We start from the raw sequence: 22,381 nt of genomic DNA on the forward strand, positions 1-22,381 counted from the left end.
CTGAGTGGCATTTTAGTGGCCCATACTGATCAAAAAGCAGTTTATGAACCATTTTCCTTTCTTGCTGTATCATATGCTGTATCAATATTTTTTTTTTCTACTATTACTAAGAGTTGTTTGCAGAACCTTTGGCAACAATGGCATCCTCCAAATGTTTCCTGTAGCCATCTAGAAGCTTCTTGTACCTCTCTGGTGGTAGTTTCTGCCACTCTTCTATTGCTGTGGGTTCAAGCTCTTTTAAGTTTGCAATAGTCCTTTTTGCAATGGCAGATTTCAGCTCTCTCCAAAGGTGGGATTTAGATAAGGACTCACTGCTGGCCTGTCCACCTTTTCCTTTTCAACCATTCTTTTTGCTCCTGGATGTGTGCTTTGGGTCGTTTTCCTGCTGAAAGACCGAGGACCTTTAACTCAAACCAAATTTTCTGATATTGGGTAACATTCTGGTTTGCTTTACAATGCCTTGGTTATTTTCTGAGTTTATCATTCTTTTGATACATTCAATGCCTCCAGTACCAGAGACAGCAAACAAGCCACACTGCATCGTAGAACCTTCACAATGTTTTACTGTTGGTCTTCATTTTGTTGTCTATAAGAAAACTGATGCCCTGCATTCCTGAAGAGCTCTACTTTGGATTCCATAGAACATTATTCCAGAAAGATGGTCGCTTATCTATGAAAGTTTTTGCAAACATTAGTCTTGGCTTTTTGTGCATTTCTTTTCCTCTTTCGCCTTAACCCATGGAACCCCTCTTTGTTTAGTGCTTGCCAACACATTCTCACTCCCAAGTCGTCACATACAGATGCTTGGTCAGGGCCCCTTTAGCATCAATCTTCAACATGCAGGGTAGCTCGATAGGAGAGCTGGCTGTGCAACTAAACTGCAACAGCAAATACGTTTTATACAAATGTTATTGTGATCGAATTATGTTCTTTATTTAAATGAGGATATGCTGTTTATTTACATATTTTGCAAGTAACAATTGCATTGATACTAACGCCAAAGGGGCCCTGACTATGTGAAAAGTTGGGAGTGAGAATATGTGGGTGTGGCGTATAGTACGTGATGAAACCATCACTCCAGATTGCTTCAGGTCAGCCTGAAGCTCTTTAGATGTCTTGCCTTTTGGTTTTTCCACAGTTTGCACCAATCTTCGCAGACTCTAATTGAGTTTCTTCTTAGTGCCATGTCCTGGAAGCCTCTTAACAGTTTTATGACTGTGATTCTTTTTGATAACATTATGAGCTGAATTTCAGGAGAAATGGGCAAGGGAAAATAATAGGGTTCTCTCTGGAGAGGAATGGCATATGGTCTGCCAAACACAGAGGAAAACTATAAATTCTCTTATTTGGAGGGATTTTTGTTGGAGGAGTTTGGTTCGATTCTTCATTACCCCTCAGCAGAAGTGACACAGAACTTTAAATTTGGATTGCCGGAGGCAATACCAGGACAACAAAGCAAATCATTATCATATTTTGATCCTGCCATGGCTGTTTACTGGAAGAATATTCATCAGCCTTTTAAGGAGGTATTCAGAGCCACTATCCATGTTAGATTTGCTGTTCTATACCTATGCAATATCCCACAAGAGATAAACTCCAAAAAACCCTACGACAAAACTGCTGGCTGCATGTAAAAAAGCCATAACTCATAAATGACTAAAGCCCCAAGCTCCCTTGATTGAGGACTGGATAGACATAGTTCATCAAATATATTGGTTGGAGAAAGTGACATATTCGGTCAGATTACACAAAGAAAATCTCACCAATATATTGTCAAGGTGGATTTACTTAATCAGATCCCCAAAATAAGACTTAATGTGAGAAATATGTGCATAACTTGGAATATTACCATTCTTCCCAGTCTACTTGTGCTGTACGTAGTTCTTTTTTTTTTTTTTTCTGTACCATAAATTTATGCCTGCAAAATATGGCCAATAGGGAAGGAACAGTAGCCTTGGATATATTTATTGAAATGTTCTGGTTATATAAAACTGGTTCATTTGCATTTTTTTCTGAAAATATTCTGAATAATGTATTTGAAATTAAGGGGTACCGGTAATTTTGACAAAGACTGTATTTGTAATGACGGCTTGGAGGGTTTTCATTTATCTTATTGTATTTTATATATTTAAAAATACACAAGCGGCAGCGGCTTTTACAAACCAGTATTACACAAACATCACTATTAATTGTAACCAAGCAAAATATTTTGCAATTTGCACAACACATTGGTTTTATTGTTGACTAGACAGAGCAGAAGGAAAGTGGACACAATTCACACAAAGGAAATGAAGGTGTAAAAAAAAGGAAGAAGTTAAACTAAAGGGAAGGAGGTAAAAAGAAAAACTAGGACATGCTTAGTCTGAAAGCTCATACTGACTCTAATGACTGGGTAATACAAAATACAGAAATATTGTAATTGCAGCAACTCGGTTTTTAATGGTTTTTAATGTCGCTTATTTTCGAAAATATACTGTCATTCTACTAGGAGACTTGATGGGTACTTAAAAAGAAAGCTTTAAGAGTTTTGAGACCTTACACAGCCAATTCTGGCAGTTAGACAGTAGTAGTAGAAGTTAAGGAAAACAAAGCTCAAAGCAATATTTACGGTTTTTGGGATATATTATTAGTTAGTATATTTCAGATTGGTAGAATTAGTAGTATTTTTAATAAAACACGTTTACTTCAGTTAGTATATTTGGTGTTAGTATTTAGGTTATATCAAAGTTCAAGAGCACAGCAAAGAAGGAAAAAAGTTATTCAAGTAAAGCAAAATAAGGATAGGAAGGAATTTGTTAGTTTACAGTGTATCAGGGACAGAGGGCATGCACGTGCAATAATATAGGGTGGCTACTGGTTTCATTTGATCACTTTGGGATCACATTGTTTTGTGTCTTACAGAATTAGTATATCCCTTTTGGCCTATTTTGGTTTGTGCAATAATGGTAGACACAAGTGACCAGCAGCGAGGTGATATGTCAAACAAAAAATTAGCATTAGTATTAATTATTTAACTATGACAATGATATTTCTGAAAACTTTACCAAGTGGCTTTAATGACTTGGACATGAAAATATTTTAAAGTCACTATGTATTTGAAAGTCTCACCTTTGGTGTCCCCCAGTGATATCAAAAATGACACTGTTGCAGACTAGGACATAGGTAGAAGTACAGTAAATGGTCTGTCCAGAGCCTACAGATTAGTAATTTTAAAGCATTGAGGTCCATTCACGAGGTTTTTCTGAAGCAACCGTATCACTTAGTCTTCATCAGGTTATTGCATTTGCTCAGTTGTCTTGGAGATTGATCCGTTGACATGCAATCTGGTTCATCCATAGTACTTTCTAGAACATCATGTACATTGGCTTAATGAACTTTCCTGCTTACCTTTAAATCAACATGGACGAGTAAAGCTAAGGAGTGGAATTCGCCTTGGGATTGTTTTGTCAAACTGCCAATTTGTACTCTCAAAATAATAATTGTTGGGCACACCTTTTCTCCCCAAATGCCACATGCACATGTTCTGGAGGCTCCTGCATTAGAGCACTGGAACCTTTTTAGTCCAGTTCTAGCCATTGACTTAATGAAACCAGCAACAATTGTATTGTATTTGCATTGATTGATGCAATGGATTGTATATTGTAACCAGACTGTGGCTGTGGTCATGTATTACACATAATAAATGAAACATGCATATTATTTAGTGCATAATGGTGGGTTGGTGGCAAGCAAGTGGCGGAAGTTGTGGCTACAGACGCCTGGCACATTGGAGCGTGCCCAGATGGTCTTCTGTTAGCCTTGGTCAGATGAATCGGATCCCTGATGTATCTGCAGAGCTGCTGTAAACCTTGCAATGCCAACCCTGCTGTTGCCACATTACCATTAACATAGCATAGCTTCTATTAGCATTGCAGCCAACTCCCTGAATAAATCATTATGCCAACAACACTGAGCCAAAAGAGCAGGAAAAAAAACAAACTGAGCAATGGCAGAATGAGAAAACTTTACAATGACCAGGAGACTACTACACCCTGAGATGAAGACAGTGCCAACACAAAGCAAAGAGTGGTTTACAAATGGTGGACATGGTCCTGTTGGTTGAAGTGCAAGATATGAACACTGAGTATCTGTAATCACATCGCTATTAGCTGAAATTTTTGCCAAATTGTAGCTGCCATTAGTCATGTTTATATAATATTACACACCAAGAACATTGCAGGTTATTACAAGGACTCATACAACATTGTATGAATTGTATTAGATAAAAATATAACCAAGGCTGAAACGGCACTTAAACCTTTATAGGACAGAAATTTCCACTGAAAAATTGGTTGATGATAACATACGGTATCTATTGGAATTTTTAATAAAAGCTGTCATTCCCTCCTATTCAGTTTAGAAAAATAAATCTGTAATCAAATAATCGTATCAGATATAAACCATACTGACTGGAGCAGACATCATTCTAATCAAAAGGTAAATTTGGGCCAATTTCACACTAAATCGGAGGGAAAGTTATGGTCTCTGGTAATTTTTTTCTCTTTAGTCTGAGATTTGATTGTACTGCAACCTCTTGCAATGAAATAGCTCATATGTGGGTAATTTATAATGGTAAAAGGACATTGGGACTTCTTCAGACTTGTAGGACATTACCTTGCAATTTTCCTTCTGTCTAACTGTCTGTCTATACCTAGAGGTCATATAACAAAAGTCCAAGATACTTGGTACAAATCTCAAATATCTTGAACTTTTTCTCCTCATAATTGTGGGATTTTGGCACATGGAAGGAGAGGAAAGTAAGAAATATTGCAGCAAATATTACAACATATCTCAATGTGGCCTATCAACTGATCAAAGCTCCCTCTGCCCTTAAATAGCTGAAGGAATGTTTGAGCCTCAATTGGCTAATTTACAGGAGACAACATCCAGCAGGCATGGCAAAGGTCTGCTGACGATACATTTAAACACAAACACTGTATAGCTTGTCAACTTTGAATGTCTTGGATGCAAAAACAGACCCATAAAAACAAAGCAAAGCCTATACGCTAAAATAATTTTGGTACACAAATTGGTTTAATAAAGAACTAAATAGCAACGAGAGGACTCTCACAAAATAGTTTTTAACATGTATACAGTATATATGTCATTTTAATAGAAATGCACCTATCATGCAACAGTGGTATTGTTGTGGTTTCCTCAGGTTAAGATCACATCTTCTGGTATCTTTACTGAAGAGAATGAGCAAGTTAGAAGTGACTTTCACTCCTTCCTTTTTGCATATCTGATGATATCATGATATCGTGATCATGAAACTTCCGAAAGCTTTTGCTAGATATTAAAAATTACATTATAGAGGACAACAGAGACCGCCAATTGTCTCAGTAAATTTTGCATTTCTTTACAGTACCTATCACTATGGAAAAAGTCTGTACTCATCAGGTTAAGGAAAAGCTGAACCATTGTACATGGAGAAAAAGTTCAAATAAATATCCCAATGTTTGAAGGGGGAGTAATCATTAGCCGCTAATAAAGACTGTGAAGCATTTCATTTAAGGGTCAGACACTTTCCATAACTAAAGCTTTATCAGGGCTACAGCAAGGAAGGATGCAGAGCAGAAGGGAAGGGGAGAGGAGAGATGGCACATAGGCACAAAAAGAATAATGAATCCAAATCATTGGGGAACTTGTTTCAGGGGAAAAGAAATTGATAAACGTGAAAATAATAGTCCTCAACATTTAGCGAGCAGGAAATAACCTAATACGGGGGGGCAGCATAGGGTTGAGGGTTGGGAGGACTGGTGGTAATATTTGGGAAGGAAAAAGCTTAAGAATAATGCCTGTGTAAGACGAAATGCTCTTCAAGCAAACACATGCAGTCCTAATCTGGACACAATTAAAACCATGCTAGCTGGACCTGATGTGAGTGTGTTTCTGAGTGAGTAGTGCATGCTACACACTCATATGCTGTGTATTTTCTCCGTATTTGGACCATCGCGGGACACTAAATCTCTCCACCCAGATTGATAATGATAAAGGTAATGTTTGTTTGACTTTGCACAATGAAGCAAATTTCTCTCTCTCTCTCTCTCTCTCTCTCCTTTTCGGTTTCAAAAAAACAAAACTAATTCGTAGTTTTTTTTTTTGTCTGGTTGTTCTGTCTTTTTAACTAATCACAGGGCTCCACAAATACATTCACAACAACTCTTCATAGACAGATTATTAACGAGTACTCAGTAACTATTGTATTACATATCCAATTACATCAGGTCAATCAATTGTTTTTGAGAAACCTACGTCTGCATCTTTCTTACTAGCTCTGCCTACTTGCTCGTCCTTTTCCCGTATGGTCTTTTCTCAAGCCAGGACTTTTTAGATGTGATCGTGGTGCTGAAAGCGGGGCAGAGTTAGAGGAGCAGTGCCGTGCGGAGAAATGGATATTTTACAGGCCAGGTATATCTTAAAACAATCAGAAGCTTGATGAATGGGCTGAATGTCTGATGTATCGCTGGAATGCAAGGGTTATTTGGAGAAGGTTTGAGTCAGGGAAATGCTCCTCATCAATCAGCATGATTAAATGTTTTGGCTGGGCCGAAACAAACGCAACACTGTGAGGGCCTGGCCTTAAAGGCGTAGTCCGTTGTTTGGAGGTACAACAAACAAGCAATGGGAGGTATTGGATTCATGTATTGGGAATTTCAGTCAAATTTTGTGGCTTTGTGTTTGTGAGAACACCACTATGGTACATTTTGGAGAATCATACCTATTTTTTGTTTAGATTTACTAGATATTAAACTGTGCAACAACTCAGTTCCACATCCATCTGTTCAACAGTCACTAATATGTTTTACTATATTCATTGGGGGCTACTGCCCCAATGATCCTGCTCAACACCCACTGCTTCAAATATTATGATTATCAACCATTATTATATTTAGTTTTATTAGTACAATTATTCACCCTATTATTATAATTATCAGTTTTATTATTAGTTTCATTATTGTTACACATCTTTATATCTTTATGTTATACGTCTACTGTTCTACCCCCCCCCTCTCTTTTTTCTCCCTCTCTATCTCTCAACCCAGCCTGTCGGGGCAGACGGCCGCCCACCATGAGCCGGGTTCTGTTCAAGGTTTGTACCTGTGAAAAGGGAGTTTTTCCTTGCCGCTGTCCCCAAGTGCTCGCTCATGGGGAAATGTTGGGTCTCTGTAAATATAACTATAAAGAGTCTGGTCTAGACCTGCTCTATATGAAAAGTGCCCTGAGATAACCTCAGTTATGAATTGGTGCTATATAAATAAAACTGAATTGAATTGAATAGAGGTGAGGGAAGAGAAGTGTTTAGGGCAAAACAGACCTTTCCATGAGAATGTAAGAGTATACACATATATATATATATAAAGTACTTAGTTTCTTATGTAGTTATAGTGTTAAGTAAGACAAAACCAACCCTGCAGCAGAGTGTCCCATTATAAACCGAGGAGCAGCAAGATGACAAAGTAATGAATTCAGGGATGGAAGTAACGAGTTACATTTAGTCTCATTAAACAAAGACATATTTTGAGTACTTATACTTTTTGGAGTATTTATAGAAATCATTAATTTCGCTCTTATGTAAGTATTTTTAAACTTGAGTATTTTACTTTGCTACATTTAAAGTCAAAATCTTTACAGAGTAAAAACAGAAGTCACATGATGAAGGTATGATTAAACGTGTGAAAACACAACAAATGAAAAGATTCAAATCAGCAGGTTACAGCACAGAAGAATCTGTTGACTTAATGCATCACCCACGATCATGGCAAGTGTCCCAAAATCAAACAAACATGCCACGTTGCGTGACCAATAGATGCATGCTGGGTCTGGCCAAAGGCTAAGTACTGGAATTGGATCGTTCAGCTGTGACCTTGACATTCACTTCTCCTGTCAGTGAGGTGTGCACCACTTTTCTGCTGTTTTAGACAATCCCTGTTGTGACTGCAGATCTCATTCAGCTCAGTGCTGGAAAACTTGGAGGAGCGCAGTGAGACCAGAGAGGTTGAGATGACTCGTACTGTATTTTCCATTGAGAATGAGCGAGCAGAGAAGTTGGATTTAGAGCAGATTGTGGAGGTGCACAAGACACACGGATGTGTGCAACAAATGACTTACTGTTGTAACTCACTGAACAGAGGAGAACATCAACAACTCCTGTGTTACCTTGCAACATAGCATTTTGTCTGTTTGTTGGCTGAAGCCGCTGTCGAGTTTATGTTGTTAATGCATCCCTGCATTTTCTGCTTCTTTATTCTGCTGTTAATTCTATAAGAAGTGGCAGCTATTTAATTTATGTAGCTTAATATTGCTACATAAAGTCTGGTCCTTGGTGACCAAAGATTTGTAATTATCAGTTGTATGCACAGCCTGCAAAGTGCCTGACTGGAATTTATTGCTTGCTTTCGGTGAAGCATTGAAATACCAATGCATATACGCCTGCATACAAATGTTCTCTAATTTAATAGTTTTATCATATATTATTATTTTCACCATACAACATTTTTTACTCCTCCCCTCCCCCTTTTAAAAATGTAATGCAGTAACGTTTACAAAGACTACATTTTAATTGACTTACTTTGTGTCACCCTTAATAATGACACTTTGACAGCATTATACCATGTGTTCCATTACTACCCCATCCGCGCAGAGGAGGAACCCCTAATTCATTAAACACACACACAAATGTTCAAACACAGCCATGGCCAGACACTGACAGTAGTATACTATATAGGTGCCCCATGGCCATATCCATTGTAGCCAAGGCCCTTAAACAATAAATACAGCTTTGCGTCAGCAGCTCTGCATATTTAAAGCCACTAATGGCTTCCTGCAAAGCACTTTCTCTCACAGATGCACAAACACACACTAAGCCAAGGAGAAAAATCACTGGCACGATAGAAGGAAGTTCTATCAGCAGAGCAGCAATCACCGAGCAAGCAGGTGCTACAATGGCTGGGTGGGTAAGGTCAACCAAACACTTTAACCAGGGGAGGCTAACCAGCTGGCTGGAGAACATAATTATGAGTTGAAAGTTATAAATGAAGGAAGATGTTAACAAACTCTACACTGCTTTCTAGTATTTTAGTTGAGGATCTTAAAATCTCATTTTTGATATATATTTAATACCTTTTGGCATTGCAGGCTTTTAGGATACATGCCACAAACATGGGCCTGCATTGTTATGAACCTTACTAAATGCATATGGACCTTGATTGAAGGTGCTGCTGGATTATGACATGCCACATTTCCAAGCATAACTAGTTAAATATTTGCAACAACATTAAAATGCTGAGAAAGAGTTTCTACTATCCTTCACTCTATGTTTATATATAAGTTGCACGCTCACCAAGATGACAAGGGTGACATATGTGTGGTCATTAATAGATCTCGCACAATGGATTCACAGTCTGGAAGTTTATTTCATCACCTGGGTACAGACTTAAGTAGCCTGGCCCACAGTTTAACATATTTGAGAGTCAATGGCAATATCTCAAAATAAGTAATGAGATAATGTTAGGGAATAAATGAAACATATCCTTTTACTTTACTCAATACCAGACTAAATGGCTTGTTAAGATGGGTATTTTTGGCAGTGGAGCTACTTACTGAACTCACTTATATACTTACAAAAAACTGGATGACTGGAAATCTGGATGACTGGGCCCTACACGAGTTACACACTCGTTCCCTGTCACTCACACACACACACACACACACATACACATGACCACATGTTTGGTGAGGTAAAGCCGTATGCTTTTGTCCATTGCCAGGGGGGTAAACAAAGACATAGAGTCTAATCTGAGAGCAAACAGTCGTGCCTCATGTTAACCAGCAGGGGTACAGTTTCCCTCAACACTATAAGGCCTGCAGCCGTTAAGAACTTGCACATCAGAGAGGGAGGGAGAAAGCCAGAAAGAGAGAGAGAGAGAGAAACTCATACGTGGAACTGGGGATCTTGTCATGTCCAAAAAAACTACAAGTTAAAAAATTTGATTGACTGATCGTTCTCTTGTTTTGATTGTATATTCTCTACTTTCCTTGTCTTTGTTGGCATTTTCATCAATTTTTGCATGTTTCGTGACGTTTCTACTACATAAAACATTACGTTCTAAATCTTCAAAACTAAAAAAGTGTTGAGACTGACATTTCAGTACTTGACAGCACCCCCCCACCAAAAAAAAATTATTTATCAATCTGTAAATCATTTTGTTAATCAATTTAATAGTCTATAAAACATAATGAGATAGTTACAAAATAGTAGACAAAACCTGAAAGACGCTTGGCCAAATGGGGCATTTTTGGTTAATTAATGATGAAACGATCCATTTTCAAATTGGTTTCTGTCACTCAACTAATGCTCGCATCAGTAGCACTGTGTAATGCCTCTAACATTATCATTTAGCTATAAAAAAGGTCATGTTTTGTAAACTGAGTATTAATTGCGCTGTTGCATCACAAGAGGAAGGGGTTGAATCTCAGCGATGAGCAGATGCAGGTTTTCAAAGTGGACTTGATAAATGCCTGTGTCTGTGAAATGTATCTATCAGTGTTGGCACAGTATGTACTGTATCGCCATCTCTATACAGTACCTTTGTCCTGCACATTGGGATAGCCTCCAGCCCCAGTCATAACCCTGGAATGAATGATTGGTAAATACAGACGATGGAGTAATTTCTTTAATATCCACTTTTGTGGTATTGGCAAGGCTTGAAGGTTGCTGGGGGGGGCAGTTACGAATATCTCCAAGAAACATGAAACACGGTTGCTAAGCAGGCATCTACAGCTGGAAAACTTCTACTCAGTTTCAGTTTCTATCACCTGATTTCTAGCTTTCAGGAAACTTAATATCAATCTTGCATCTGATTATTACAAGAAAAAAAAAAACAAGTCATTTCACTGATACTCAGTGGTTGCAGTGCAAACAAATAAATATAAGTCATATAAAAGAGATCAGTACATGAATAACAGATGAGAGAACAGAGAGACAATGCAGACCACCTGCAGAGAACATTAACATTGTGATTCATATGCTGTTTCTGCTATCAGCAGCTCAAAGAATCGCCTTTAAGCCTTTATGCTCATTCTTCATATGCACACACAAATATATGCACGCACACATGCTCCCAGACAAATGGTATTTTAGTTGAGTGAAAGGCGGATATTGCCCTATATCTTTATTCTGGTATGGTTTAATAAAAAAAGGGAGAGAAACCCCAGCAACCAAAACAACATGCTTATGAAATCAGTTCCTTCCATTCAAACAAATGGGAGCATAATCTAATTTAGGCAATGAGGCAGTGAACCTTTGTTTCCATCATGTGTCAAAATAAATACCTGCCCTCTGGGTAAGGCAGCCACATCCATACACAGGGGAAAAGGAGTTAGGATTTGGCTAATGATAAGAGATAAGCTAAGGGACGAAGAAAAAAGAAACCAGACAGAAAGGGTAGCTGCATAAAATAGTGGTAGCCAGGCCAGCTTGCCATGGCCCATCAAACCTTTCAGTGTTGAATAGCCTAAAAATGGATATGAAGTCTGTAACAACAAAGTTCTGTGTAACATCAAAATAAAGCTGTTATCACAAATCACAACATCAATGTTAGTATGTCATATTGTACAAATTGAGCTTATTTGGAATTTTCCTTTACATCTGAAAAATGCTTGTGAGGTTCATTATGCCCACAATATTTTAAAAAACCTTGTCTTGCATCATCATGCATTGCAATGAAAAGCATTATATGTCTATCTTCCCGGCAGACGGTAAAAAGATTATACTTTACCTTCCTCTTATTACTTACTAACAAAATTGAAGGAAAAAAAACCTCACAACCAAAAATCTCAAAGATTCAAATACAACCTACGGATATAAATGTCTGAACCGTGATCAACAAAGCAATGAGAGCAGATATCAGCTGCAGATAACAGTTTAAAAAGAGTTATTAATATGAGCAAAGACAAATGAAACCAAGTGAGGATCTCAGATTACTATTAAAGAACCCACTGATTGGTTATCTAAGACCAGTAATTAAAACTGAAGGAGAAGCAGAGCTATGAATCAAATGAGGATAGGAAACAACAACACCTGAGGTTTTCCACTCCATGTAGGCACTTGACTCTTGACGAGAGAATAGATGTACATGTAACAAAACAAGACTGTAAGATATGATAAAAGAATGAAAGACAGACAGAAAGAAAGAAATAAATCAAAACATCCAATCCCTAGTTTTAACATTCACACTAAACTAAGTTCTCTGGAATATCACCAGCATCAGCACATGGAATCACCAAGAAAAGACGGAAGGAATGAAGGGTAGAAGAAAGCAAGAAAGACAGAAACAAAAAAGAAAAGCAGTTAGGAAAGAATTTACAAATTCTAATGTTAGCGCTTAGGATGAGATAAACTCTGGAATGCAACCAGCAGGGACACCAAAAAAGTTTGATACAAAGAGAGAAAGAAGTTGAAAAATTCAATTCCTACACTTAGCCTTCATGCCAGCTAATGGACTTCCCATAGTAAGGAGGTAAAAATAAAGAAAGAGCATATATAACAGAACAACAATAGTTGTGTATCACACTTTACAGCAGGATCCTTACCTAGGACGCCCAGCCGGTAGTTAACAGTTATGACAATCACATTCCCATAGCTGGCCAGGATGCTGCCATCAAACATATTTCCAGTTCCTTCCATGTAGGAGCCCCCGTGGATGAAAACCATCACCGGCTTGGGGCTTCCACTCTCCCTAATGTCTGAAGGAGGGGAGAGGAAGAGGAGGAAGAGGAGGAGGTGGAGAAGGCAGAAGGACTGATTAGGTGACCAAGTGAAGGTGACAGAGAGAAATGCAATTTCAATACTTTAGTTGGCCACCGCTTTAATTTTATTTTTTCTAAGTAATCTTGACACACTGGCTTTTTAATGTGGAGACCTTGTTAGTTTGAGGCGTCAAACCATTCAGTTTTCTACATGAAGGCTGAGACATGTTCGTGGTAATTGGAAAATGTTGTTTTTTTTATTTATTAACCCATTTTAAATTCCCTATAGGTTTAATGAAAGAGGATATTTAACATGGCAAGTTTTAATTTTCCTCCAGGCAATGGACTGTCAACATGCAAGAGTGGCAATCTAATCTGTCATACCATGTTGAGGTAAAACTTGTGCGATTAATCTGGAAGAAAATCTAATAAAAAATGGCATATTAGGTTTGACAATTTTATGAAAACGCACTGCTTTATTGAAACCATAATTTGAATGAAGGTTAATACTTCATGGTTGTTTAGTTGTAGGGAAATGTTTGCCTAGATGTTGTCGATATAATGCATGTGAGCACAGTTGGCACCCGGGGAAATTAAACCGAGTTAAAAACTGAATGGGACACTTGCCTTTCTAAAGAAATGAAAGAGCTTTGTTAATGTGAAGGATACAGTTCAATCATTTCCATAATTACAGTGTAATACGTCATTGGCTAAATAAAATATGTGGTAGATGATGATCTGTCATGCTGAAAATAGTTATATTGTATCAAAGCAAGAGGTATTTTTCTATTAACAAAGGCATATTTCTTTAATATGTGATGCATCTGTCAAATATGATGTCAAGGTCAGCAAAATGGTTAGCTTGCTGTCAGCAGCAGAACCGGCTGTATTAAAATGTGTTTCATCTGGCTGATTAGAGTAGAAGAAAGAACTGCTGTATTGTAAAGCTTTAGCCCTTGACATAGTTCTAATACAGGTTGGGCTGTGAGCTAAAAGGAGGAGAAGACTTGGAGAGATCTAACAACATGGTGCAACCCATGTTCAAAACAAGGTTTCATTTTCATTTTCTGTATCCCAGAGATGAAGCACTTTATCTTGCTTCCTAACTATCTCCATCAGTACATGCAGCAGCACACATTGTTTATCCCACTGATGGTTTACCCGAGGGACTCGGGTCCAGAGAGAGATCAGTAAATTTATGGGGAATAAAAAATTAAGCAGGCGGGAAAATAGAAAAGTGTTTCCTCTGATATGAGAGAATACAAATGATTTTCACTTGTGAAGGGAGTAAAAGAGGCTGAAAGTTTCCCTACAGTGTGTGTTTAAAGCACTCCAGATTCAGGGGGGAGACAAAATAATAAAGTAAACACTTCAAGGAAAATCTTTTAACAACTCTTTAGGAACTTAATCACACTGACAAACACTGCTATGAAAGTAGCTCAGTTATGCTTTTAAAATTGTGTAAAAGTATCCCTCCCTAATGTGCATCAGTGTGATTTCAATGATGAAAGAAATCATTACTTTACTGTATTAGGTTATAATATTAGAAAACTTCTCAGGCAAAAAAAAGAAAACCTACCTGTCCCGCATATGAGTAAAAAAGAAATTTAATACATTTCTGAGGAAATAGGACAGCATGAAGCAGAAATAGGATGGAGGAACTACTGTAATTATAGTGTGTCTGTATATTGGACAAATGCAGGAATTGCAGTTTTCATTCCAACAGCGATTGTAAAATAGACAGCCTTAGAAAAAAACTCACTTGGCAAAAGGAAATGGGGTAAAATAGAACAAAAATCTAACAGAAAATTAAAACTAGGCACATCTAGATGAAATGTTTTCTCTTTGTGTGTGTTTGTGTGTATACTGTGTTTGTCCTGTCCTGCATTTCTGTCTGTGCAGAGCTCATTACATTACTATCATTCTCTGTCCTTTGTAGCGTTTTATTTTTCCTAGTTGTTCTGGTCCCTCTGTCGTCGCAGGCAGCGGTCACAGTGTAGCAGCAGATCATAACTCTCCACTGGAAGGCTTCCAGAAACTCCTGACAAAAAAGGTCATGGGATTATGGCTAGTAAGTGTGTGTGTGTGTGTGTGTGTGTGTGTGTGTGTGTGTGTGTTTGTGTGTGTGTTTTTGTGTGTTTCTGTGTGTGTACCTTGCAGTGCAGTTATGTGAGTACCCTGAGAAAACGGGAGGAGGGAAGATGAAAGGACCCAATGATAACAAAGAACAGTTCTGGTAATGGTGATGATAATTATAATTATGATAATGATGGTGGTAATGTGATGATAATGTTGATATGGTAGTGATGATGGTATCCATGACAGTGGTAGTGATGATGATGACAGTAATGATAGTGTTGAAAATGATGACAACCCTAGAGATGATATCCATGACAGTGATCATGATTATAATAATAAATTCACCCATTACTAAATATTAATAATAATCACTGATGAAAATAGGTGGTGATGATAACAACCAGGATTTCGATGACAGTGGACAGCATGATGGTGGTGATGATGATGATGATAATGTTGATGATGGCAACAGCAATAATGGTGATTTGATTAAATTTTTCCCATTATTGTATGGAAATTGATATCAGCAGACAACCATGATGATGATCTTGGTGATGATATTGTCATAATAATGAGGGGAACCATGGTAGGAATGATGATGATGATCTCACAACCATGACAATTATGATAATATTAATTTTTATGATGGTGCTAGCTATGATGATGATGGCAACTATGACATTAATAATGATATATTTAATACTGATGAATTTGCCCACGGAAATACAGTGATGAAGATGAGGTTGATGATGGCCACAGCTGTGACAGAGATGAAGATGTTGATGCTGTTAGTGCTAATGCACATAATGATGATGATGAGGGCAATGACAACCGATGACACTGCTGATGTTGCAAATAATGCTAATGACATTATGGATGGTGAACATGATGTTGATAATGGTAACAACCATGACAGTGAAAAAGATGTTGATGATGCTGATGAAGATGGTGATGACAATCCAGGACCTTCATAATGATGGTGATAATGTGGATGAACATGCTCAAGGAAATCACAATGGCAATTATGATGTCAGCCATAAAGATACAGTAAAAAAAACAATGGTGATTATGAAGATTATTGATGATGATGTGGGTGAGGAGGAGGAGGACTTGTATGATTAAAAATAGGATTTTCTGATTATAAAAATGCTCCTGGAATCTAACCGAGTCTTCATATAAACAAATAGTGGATTTTCTTTAGATAAAACACAATATGGATGATTTTTCATAGCCTTATACTCTTTCTAGGAGATTTGTGATATGTGTAAAGTATACCGTATGTGCTGTCAAGTATTAGATGTATATATCACTTTACTGCAGAAAGATACCTCGAGTGGCTGTTACAGCCGCCTCTTTTTGTTTAGCGCTGAAGGTCAGTGGTAATGAGGTAAGGTTAGGATAAATTTGTCTCTGCAATGTTTGAGCATTAGATGGATTTACCTGAATTTACCTGGATTTCCTGGCTGAAACTAGTCCCTGTGTATATGAACACAATGTGCCTTGAGGTTTTAAGTTTATGAAGTCCAGTTTGCTCTTAGCATGGTTTCCGTTGCCATTCTTCACTAAATGCCACGGCAAGACTCAGAGCCAAAAAAATCCTCTAAACCCCAGTATCTCCATTGATTCCTCTAAATTATTAATTAATCCTCATTCAGATGATTGCAGATTTCATCTCTTCCCATCAACTCTTATGTGCAGTGAGGTACTGGTTTATCGAAGGTGATTTCTGGAACATTGAACATTGACATGATTATTTATAAATTCAATATGCCCTATTGTCCCTCTTTTTATAGTGACTTTAAATAATTGCAGTTTTCAGTAAAGGTGTTTGGAAACAGGGTTTTTTTCACAGAAAGCAGCAAGATGAAAGCTTGCTTTGAGAAGAGTTCAAATGAGATGTAATCTTGAATGGATTCAACCATTCAATTTTCCTAGGGACAGTTTGTCAGAGACTAGGTGACCTGCCAACATGGAGCAGATCATTGCTTCATCAAGGACGAAGCTACGATGAAAGAGATTCAGGTACTTTAGATTTCTTTGAGCAAACCCTAAGAGATGCCGTTTGGGCTACTGCAACAACTTTGGTATCCTCTCCCACTGCCGATATAGAGGACTTATCAAACCAACAGCAGACAGAAGGAGCAGAGGGGTTTTTTTAATCTGGGCTTCAGCCTTTTGCTGAAGGGAGCCAAGCCACGGGGACTCTCGGCAAAAGCAACGGGAAACAAAAAGAGGCCCAGCAGTGAACACCAATGCAAGCACTTCCAGATGAAATAATCCTGTGTAATCAGTAGAACTGTGCTGATGAAAATCAGTGTATATATCCACTGGAATGTGTGAGATGATATTAATACCAACATGTAGTAGCATATTTACATCTGCCATTTGCAAGTGCATTTTTGCTTATATTTGCAAATAAGAGCTGTTATTTTCAGGAAATTAAATTCTGGCTGAACTAATACATGAAGGTTAAAATTTTCAGTTTTTAGTGAAATTGTTTTATAGAGATGTTGATTCAGCTTTATGGTCATTTTGGAGGCTGCACTTTGTGGTACGGACAGGTGTTTCTATTATTTTGTCCACCCCTTATATATGTATGAAGGTAGGCTAAATACCAGAAACACGTCTGTATAACGCAAAACAGTTCGATGGCATCACAAACTACATATAATTTAAAATTATTATACAGTTGAATCAACACTTCTCTAAAGGTAAAAACATCAATTATAACCTTCATGAAGGAGGATTTATTGCAGGACTGTTGTATTAGATTGCAGTAGTGTTACCTAGGTGTACCTAACTGAGTGTATATGTGTATTTGAGGTACAGTGCTGCTTTTAACAACGACAACATTCAGATATGAGCTGTGAAACTGTGCTCACTAGAAGAAATGACAAGATTGGTCAGCACTTCCAAAGCTTAAAATACAACATATTCTGTTTGTTTTATGCTTTAGAGAGAAGTGGCTCCTTTCAAATTTTCCACATCTACCATCCATCGCATGTGATCTGAATGTGCCACTGCAAAATGCCTTAGAGGTCTGAGTGGATGACTGAGTTTACAGATTATTTGATTTTAGCACAAGAGACCATGCCAGTTTAAGCATTAGAATGCTCTGTAGTAAACCCATTGTTTTCTGGTTTCACATTGGTTGGTTTAGTTTTTGCATTTTCTTTTATTTTGTGGGCTTAATCCTTACATGTTAGTACTGGTTATAATCAAATATTAATTGTTGATAGTAATATTAATACTAATAAAATTAATTGAGCTATATCATGATATGTATCGTCTTCTGGATATGAAATGACCTATATCGGGATATGAGATTGTGCTCATGTCGCAAATCCCTACTGTATTTTCATTTGTAAGATGGTAAGTAGTAGTGGTAAAGGCGGTTTCAGTTTTAGTATATGTAATGTCCTGCAGCCTTAAATTTGAAGATGTGACTGAAATGTCTCCAGCTGGAGCTTCTGGGTGAGCCTAATGGAACAAGGTAGCACATTCCCCCGTTGATCTTTTATGATCCTTTCCTCAGCTCCAGGACAGCAAAATCTATACTCTTGTGCCCTCAAAGTAATATATCCATAGTGCATAGGAAGATTAATATCTCACAGGTATTTCCGTATAATACTTTATATAGGGTACTGGGGGCCCCATAAGAACCTTGTAGATACCACACTTCACGACATCTCCACTATACACACTCTTAACCACTCCAGCAATATTCGTTGTAAAAAAAAAATTGGAGCTTTTAACAAATCCTCAGCTCGCAGGGACTTTCATGTTTACATCTCTATTCCCAGCACAAAAGGATTACAAACACCAGCTTTACTGAGTATAAAGAGATTGTAAAATCCAAGGTTTGCTGGATTGGAGTGGTGGGGAGGTTAGGGGATGTCTTCATTGAGTTTGCATCTACAAGGTGACCAGAGGTCAAGGGGTAAGAGCCTGAAGAACCACTGGGGGAGTCGAATCCGAGCTGATCAGACTCATCCCGGATTGGGTAACAGAGTGTGTGAATGTGTGTGTCTATGTGTGTGGGTTCACAAGCATATTTTCCTCTATATTAAACTGGATTAGTTGTCTGCCCTGCATCCTTTATCGAGATTACACTTGAAGCTTGCTGGGATTTCATTGAATAGGTCTGTGTGAGCTTTGTGACTCTCTCTAATCTTGTTGGTATGTGTGTGTGTGTCTGTGTCTTTGTCTGTTTGTGTGTGTGTGTGTGTGTGTGTGTGTGTGTGTGTGTGTGTGTGTGTGTGTGTGTGTGTGTGTGTTCCCAGAAAAACAGCAAGACGGCACACATCAAAGAGATCTGGATGGTTGTGAGTCTTATTTTGATGTAATTGCTGTTTACTTCGTCACATTATACAGCAGAGGTGCCTTATTAAGACTCTCTGCCTATCATTAAAGTTGCACTGTAGCGGCCTTAAGGGGATACGACTCAATCTCAGGGTTTTAACACGGACATTTTATTCCTATATGAGTTTTCAAATGGCTGCTTATTTATGGCAGCTAACGAAAGGTCCTTCTTTCTGTTATTGAGACTAATGGATTTCTAGCACAACTTCGTAGCTTTCAAGCAGTGCCTAATTTAAATATCAAGAGAAGCCATTGCAATGTTTCACTCCTATAGTCTTTGTCTCTTTAGTATTCATTTTCATCAACATATGCCCAACACTCATCTTAGATTAAATATCTTAAAAGCAGTTTCAAGTGTTTAGATTCATGTGTGCAGAAGAGAGTCCTCAGTATTTCCAGGTGATTTCATTCCATTTAGTTTGCCTGAATCAGGCCATAGATATATGATGTAGCCATGTCTTCCATATCGTATGTGGTTTATACTGTGCTGCACAGTATCAATGCACTGAGGCAGTGTAGGCATCCATACTAGTGTGGAGTTAATTTCCTGATGACAAATCTATCCAGATTAGGTTTGTATGTCTACTTTAAAATGTGTTAGATAATCTATGCTACCTGTTACTAGCATGATCAGATTTGATAATGTCCATCTTCTATCTTCTATTAACTCTTCAATCTGATACTCACAAAAACTCTGGATTTCTGGAGATTTAACTCAACCACTGACATTATTTCTGCCTCTGGGGTAGCTCTGTCTCTCAGATGATTTTAAAAATTTAAATTGATTGGGTGTTCTCAAAAAAGAAGAAATCAGTTCCACCCAAAGGTTGGGTCATTTATTATCGTTAAGTTTGTCAGGTTTACCAGCCAATCCAAATGTTATCTAGCTACAAAACAACTTATTTGGCAGTTTGGGACTTGGGTTTCGGAATCCAACAGCCACTGTGAGTGGTTGACCAGAAAGTTAGCTTAGCAGTTAGCTGTTTAGTAAATGAGTTCTGTGCCAGGAGAGATAACAACCCCCATGTCCCTGCAGCAACCATGGTTAACAGAGATGCTTACACTGATTTTGTCCGGTATTTCACATACTCATCACATACTGTACAAAGGTTTCTGGTTTGACGCCCAAAACATGAACAGGATCAAATGTTAGTATAGTTGCAAGCCAGTTAGCCAGTGGTCGACCTTTTTAACATGATTTGATTTTATAAACGAGACGAATTAAAAGAAAAAAACATGCAAAAATGTGTTGTGTGAGCTGACTGAAGGGTTAATAGTTACTTGATCTGCTGGTGGGATGCAACATAGAAAAGTAAAGAAAAGGTAAAGAAACAGCAAATCCAAGCAGAGAATCTATATTACAGTATTAATATCAAAGAATGTGGGAGACATGTAAACTTTAGACATCAAGCTGAAAAGGACAAAACACATCAGCCAAAAAAGAGAGTTTACGAGTAAAGAGCAAAAAGAAAATGTCCATCACTTTTCAAAAAAAGGACAAGAAATGTAAGAAAATCAAAGAAGATAAAAATTGGAGGAGAAAGGGTAAGTTTGGTTTCCCTTGTCATGCAAATCAGTTTGGCATCAGGGGAAAAAATACCTTCATCGTCCGTGCGGTCACTATCACCTAAATCATCAGTGTGTTTCTTTGTAAGGGGACCTAGGGGACCAAGAAGGAGAAGATGGAGGAAAACAGGGTGATCAAGAACACACAAAGCCTTCAAAAGATGTTCTCAAAAGATAAGAAAGTATGTCAATAATCAATGTTTCTATAGCCCCTTTTTTTTGGGAAAAATCTTCACACTGACAAGGAGACTGGGAAAACATTACCACAATGTCCACTTTACATGTTTACAGTAGGAATTTACTGTATATGAGTTCATTTAAGAAAGTTAAGGAGCAAGAAAAGAGGAACTTTTAAAAAAAGATGAAAAAAATATTAGTTCTCTGTTGAAAATGAAGACTTAATTGAGGATAAACCTCTTAGGATCAAAAGACATAAACTTCTTTGAAACAGTGCATGCAGTAGCATCAATTATAAATATCAGAGACATTATGTTCACAATTGTAAATGATCACTGTAGCAGAGAAAAAGAAGCAGCATTTTTAAGGGCAGAGAACTCAACAAAAGCATGTGACAACCTCCCCCTGTTGTATTTTCAGAGTGCATTAACTGTATATGGGCCTAAACACACACACACAAACATGCACATCCAATGCCATGCATGGATTTGATGGCAGGGGCACCGCTGGGAAAGATAGCCTACATCAGGAAATTCCAATGAAAGAGAAAGACAGCAATGAGAAAGGCAGATACCAGAGAATGGGGAAATTTATTTCTCTTTTGCCTCCTGTTTAAATTGTTCGAGGATCTTTTTTTTTTTTTTTTTTTCAGTTTTCCAGACTGGGAATTCATGGTTAAAGCATTGTCCAGATAGCATGGAGATTTGTCAGAATTTTAATTTCAATAATACTTTGATATAATCATAATATTTAAATTTTAATAATAATCCATATTGTACACAAAATGCATGCACACACACACATACATACATAGACAGATACATGTGTATATGTAACGTGTTAATTAGTGAGCTTTGGAGGTGTTGGTAGGTGGTTTTTGTTAACTTTAGATGAAGCCAAGCTAGGTGTGTCTTTGGCTAAGCTAAGCTAACCTACTGCTGGATATAGCCTTATATTTAGCATACAGACATGAGGGTTGATTTTGTTGAGCGTTGATTTTCTCATATAAATCTCCGCAAGAAAGCTTACTTGCTATTTTCCAAAATGTTCTTTAAGCACTGTGGTTTTCTTGCTGTGGCAAAAACATTGGAACTTGAGACAGGTTACTAACATTTGAGTACCTGGTGGATTAGTTTGACAGGGGAAGTGGTCAGCTGCTTCTTGACTAAAACCAACAAATTTTCATTTTAACACAAGTTTACTCTACATACAGATATATGAACACATGTTATCTTACAACAAAAATAAGAGAGACAAACATGCACATAAACTAGCCCACAAAGAACGTACAGAGAGATACACATTGATGCTACCTAACAGATCTGAAAACATGCAGTCTTGAAGAAAGGAATGTACACTAGCTGGATGCATAAACACATAAAAAAAGAATACCATACTGGCAGTGATT

General features: G+C 37.7%; 1 protein-coding gene across 6 annotated transcripts in view; it reads right to left on the minus strand.

Moving 5' to 3' along the window:
- Positions 1-22,381, minus strand: part of nlgn1 (neuroligin 1) — a 288,702-nt gene that overhangs the window by 178,443 nt on the left and 87,878 nt on the right. For 2 of the 6 annotated variants that reach the window (XM_040128687.1, XM_040128688.1), the window contains 2 exons: positions 20,831-20,890; positions 12,634-12,786 (listed from right to left, as the gene is read on the minus strand). In XM_040128687.1, coding sequence (XP_039984621.1) covers positions 12,634-12,786; positions 20,831-20,890 — 213 coding nt within the window. Of the gene's footprint in view, positions 1-12,633; positions 12,787-16,308; positions 16,345-20,830; positions 20,891-22,381 lie in introns of all 6 variants that reach the window. The other 4 variants (XM_040128689.1, XM_040128691.1, XM_040128692.1 and 1 more) reach the window with 3 other exon arrangements.

Source organism: Xiphias gladius, chromosome 6 (assembly GCF_016859285.1).
Source record: "Xiphias gladius isolate SHS-SW01 ecotype Sanya breed wild chromosome 6, ASM1685928v1, whole genome shotgun sequence".
NCBI lineage: Eukaryota > Metazoa > Chordata > Actinopteri > Istiophoriformes > Xiphiidae > Xiphias > Xiphias gladius.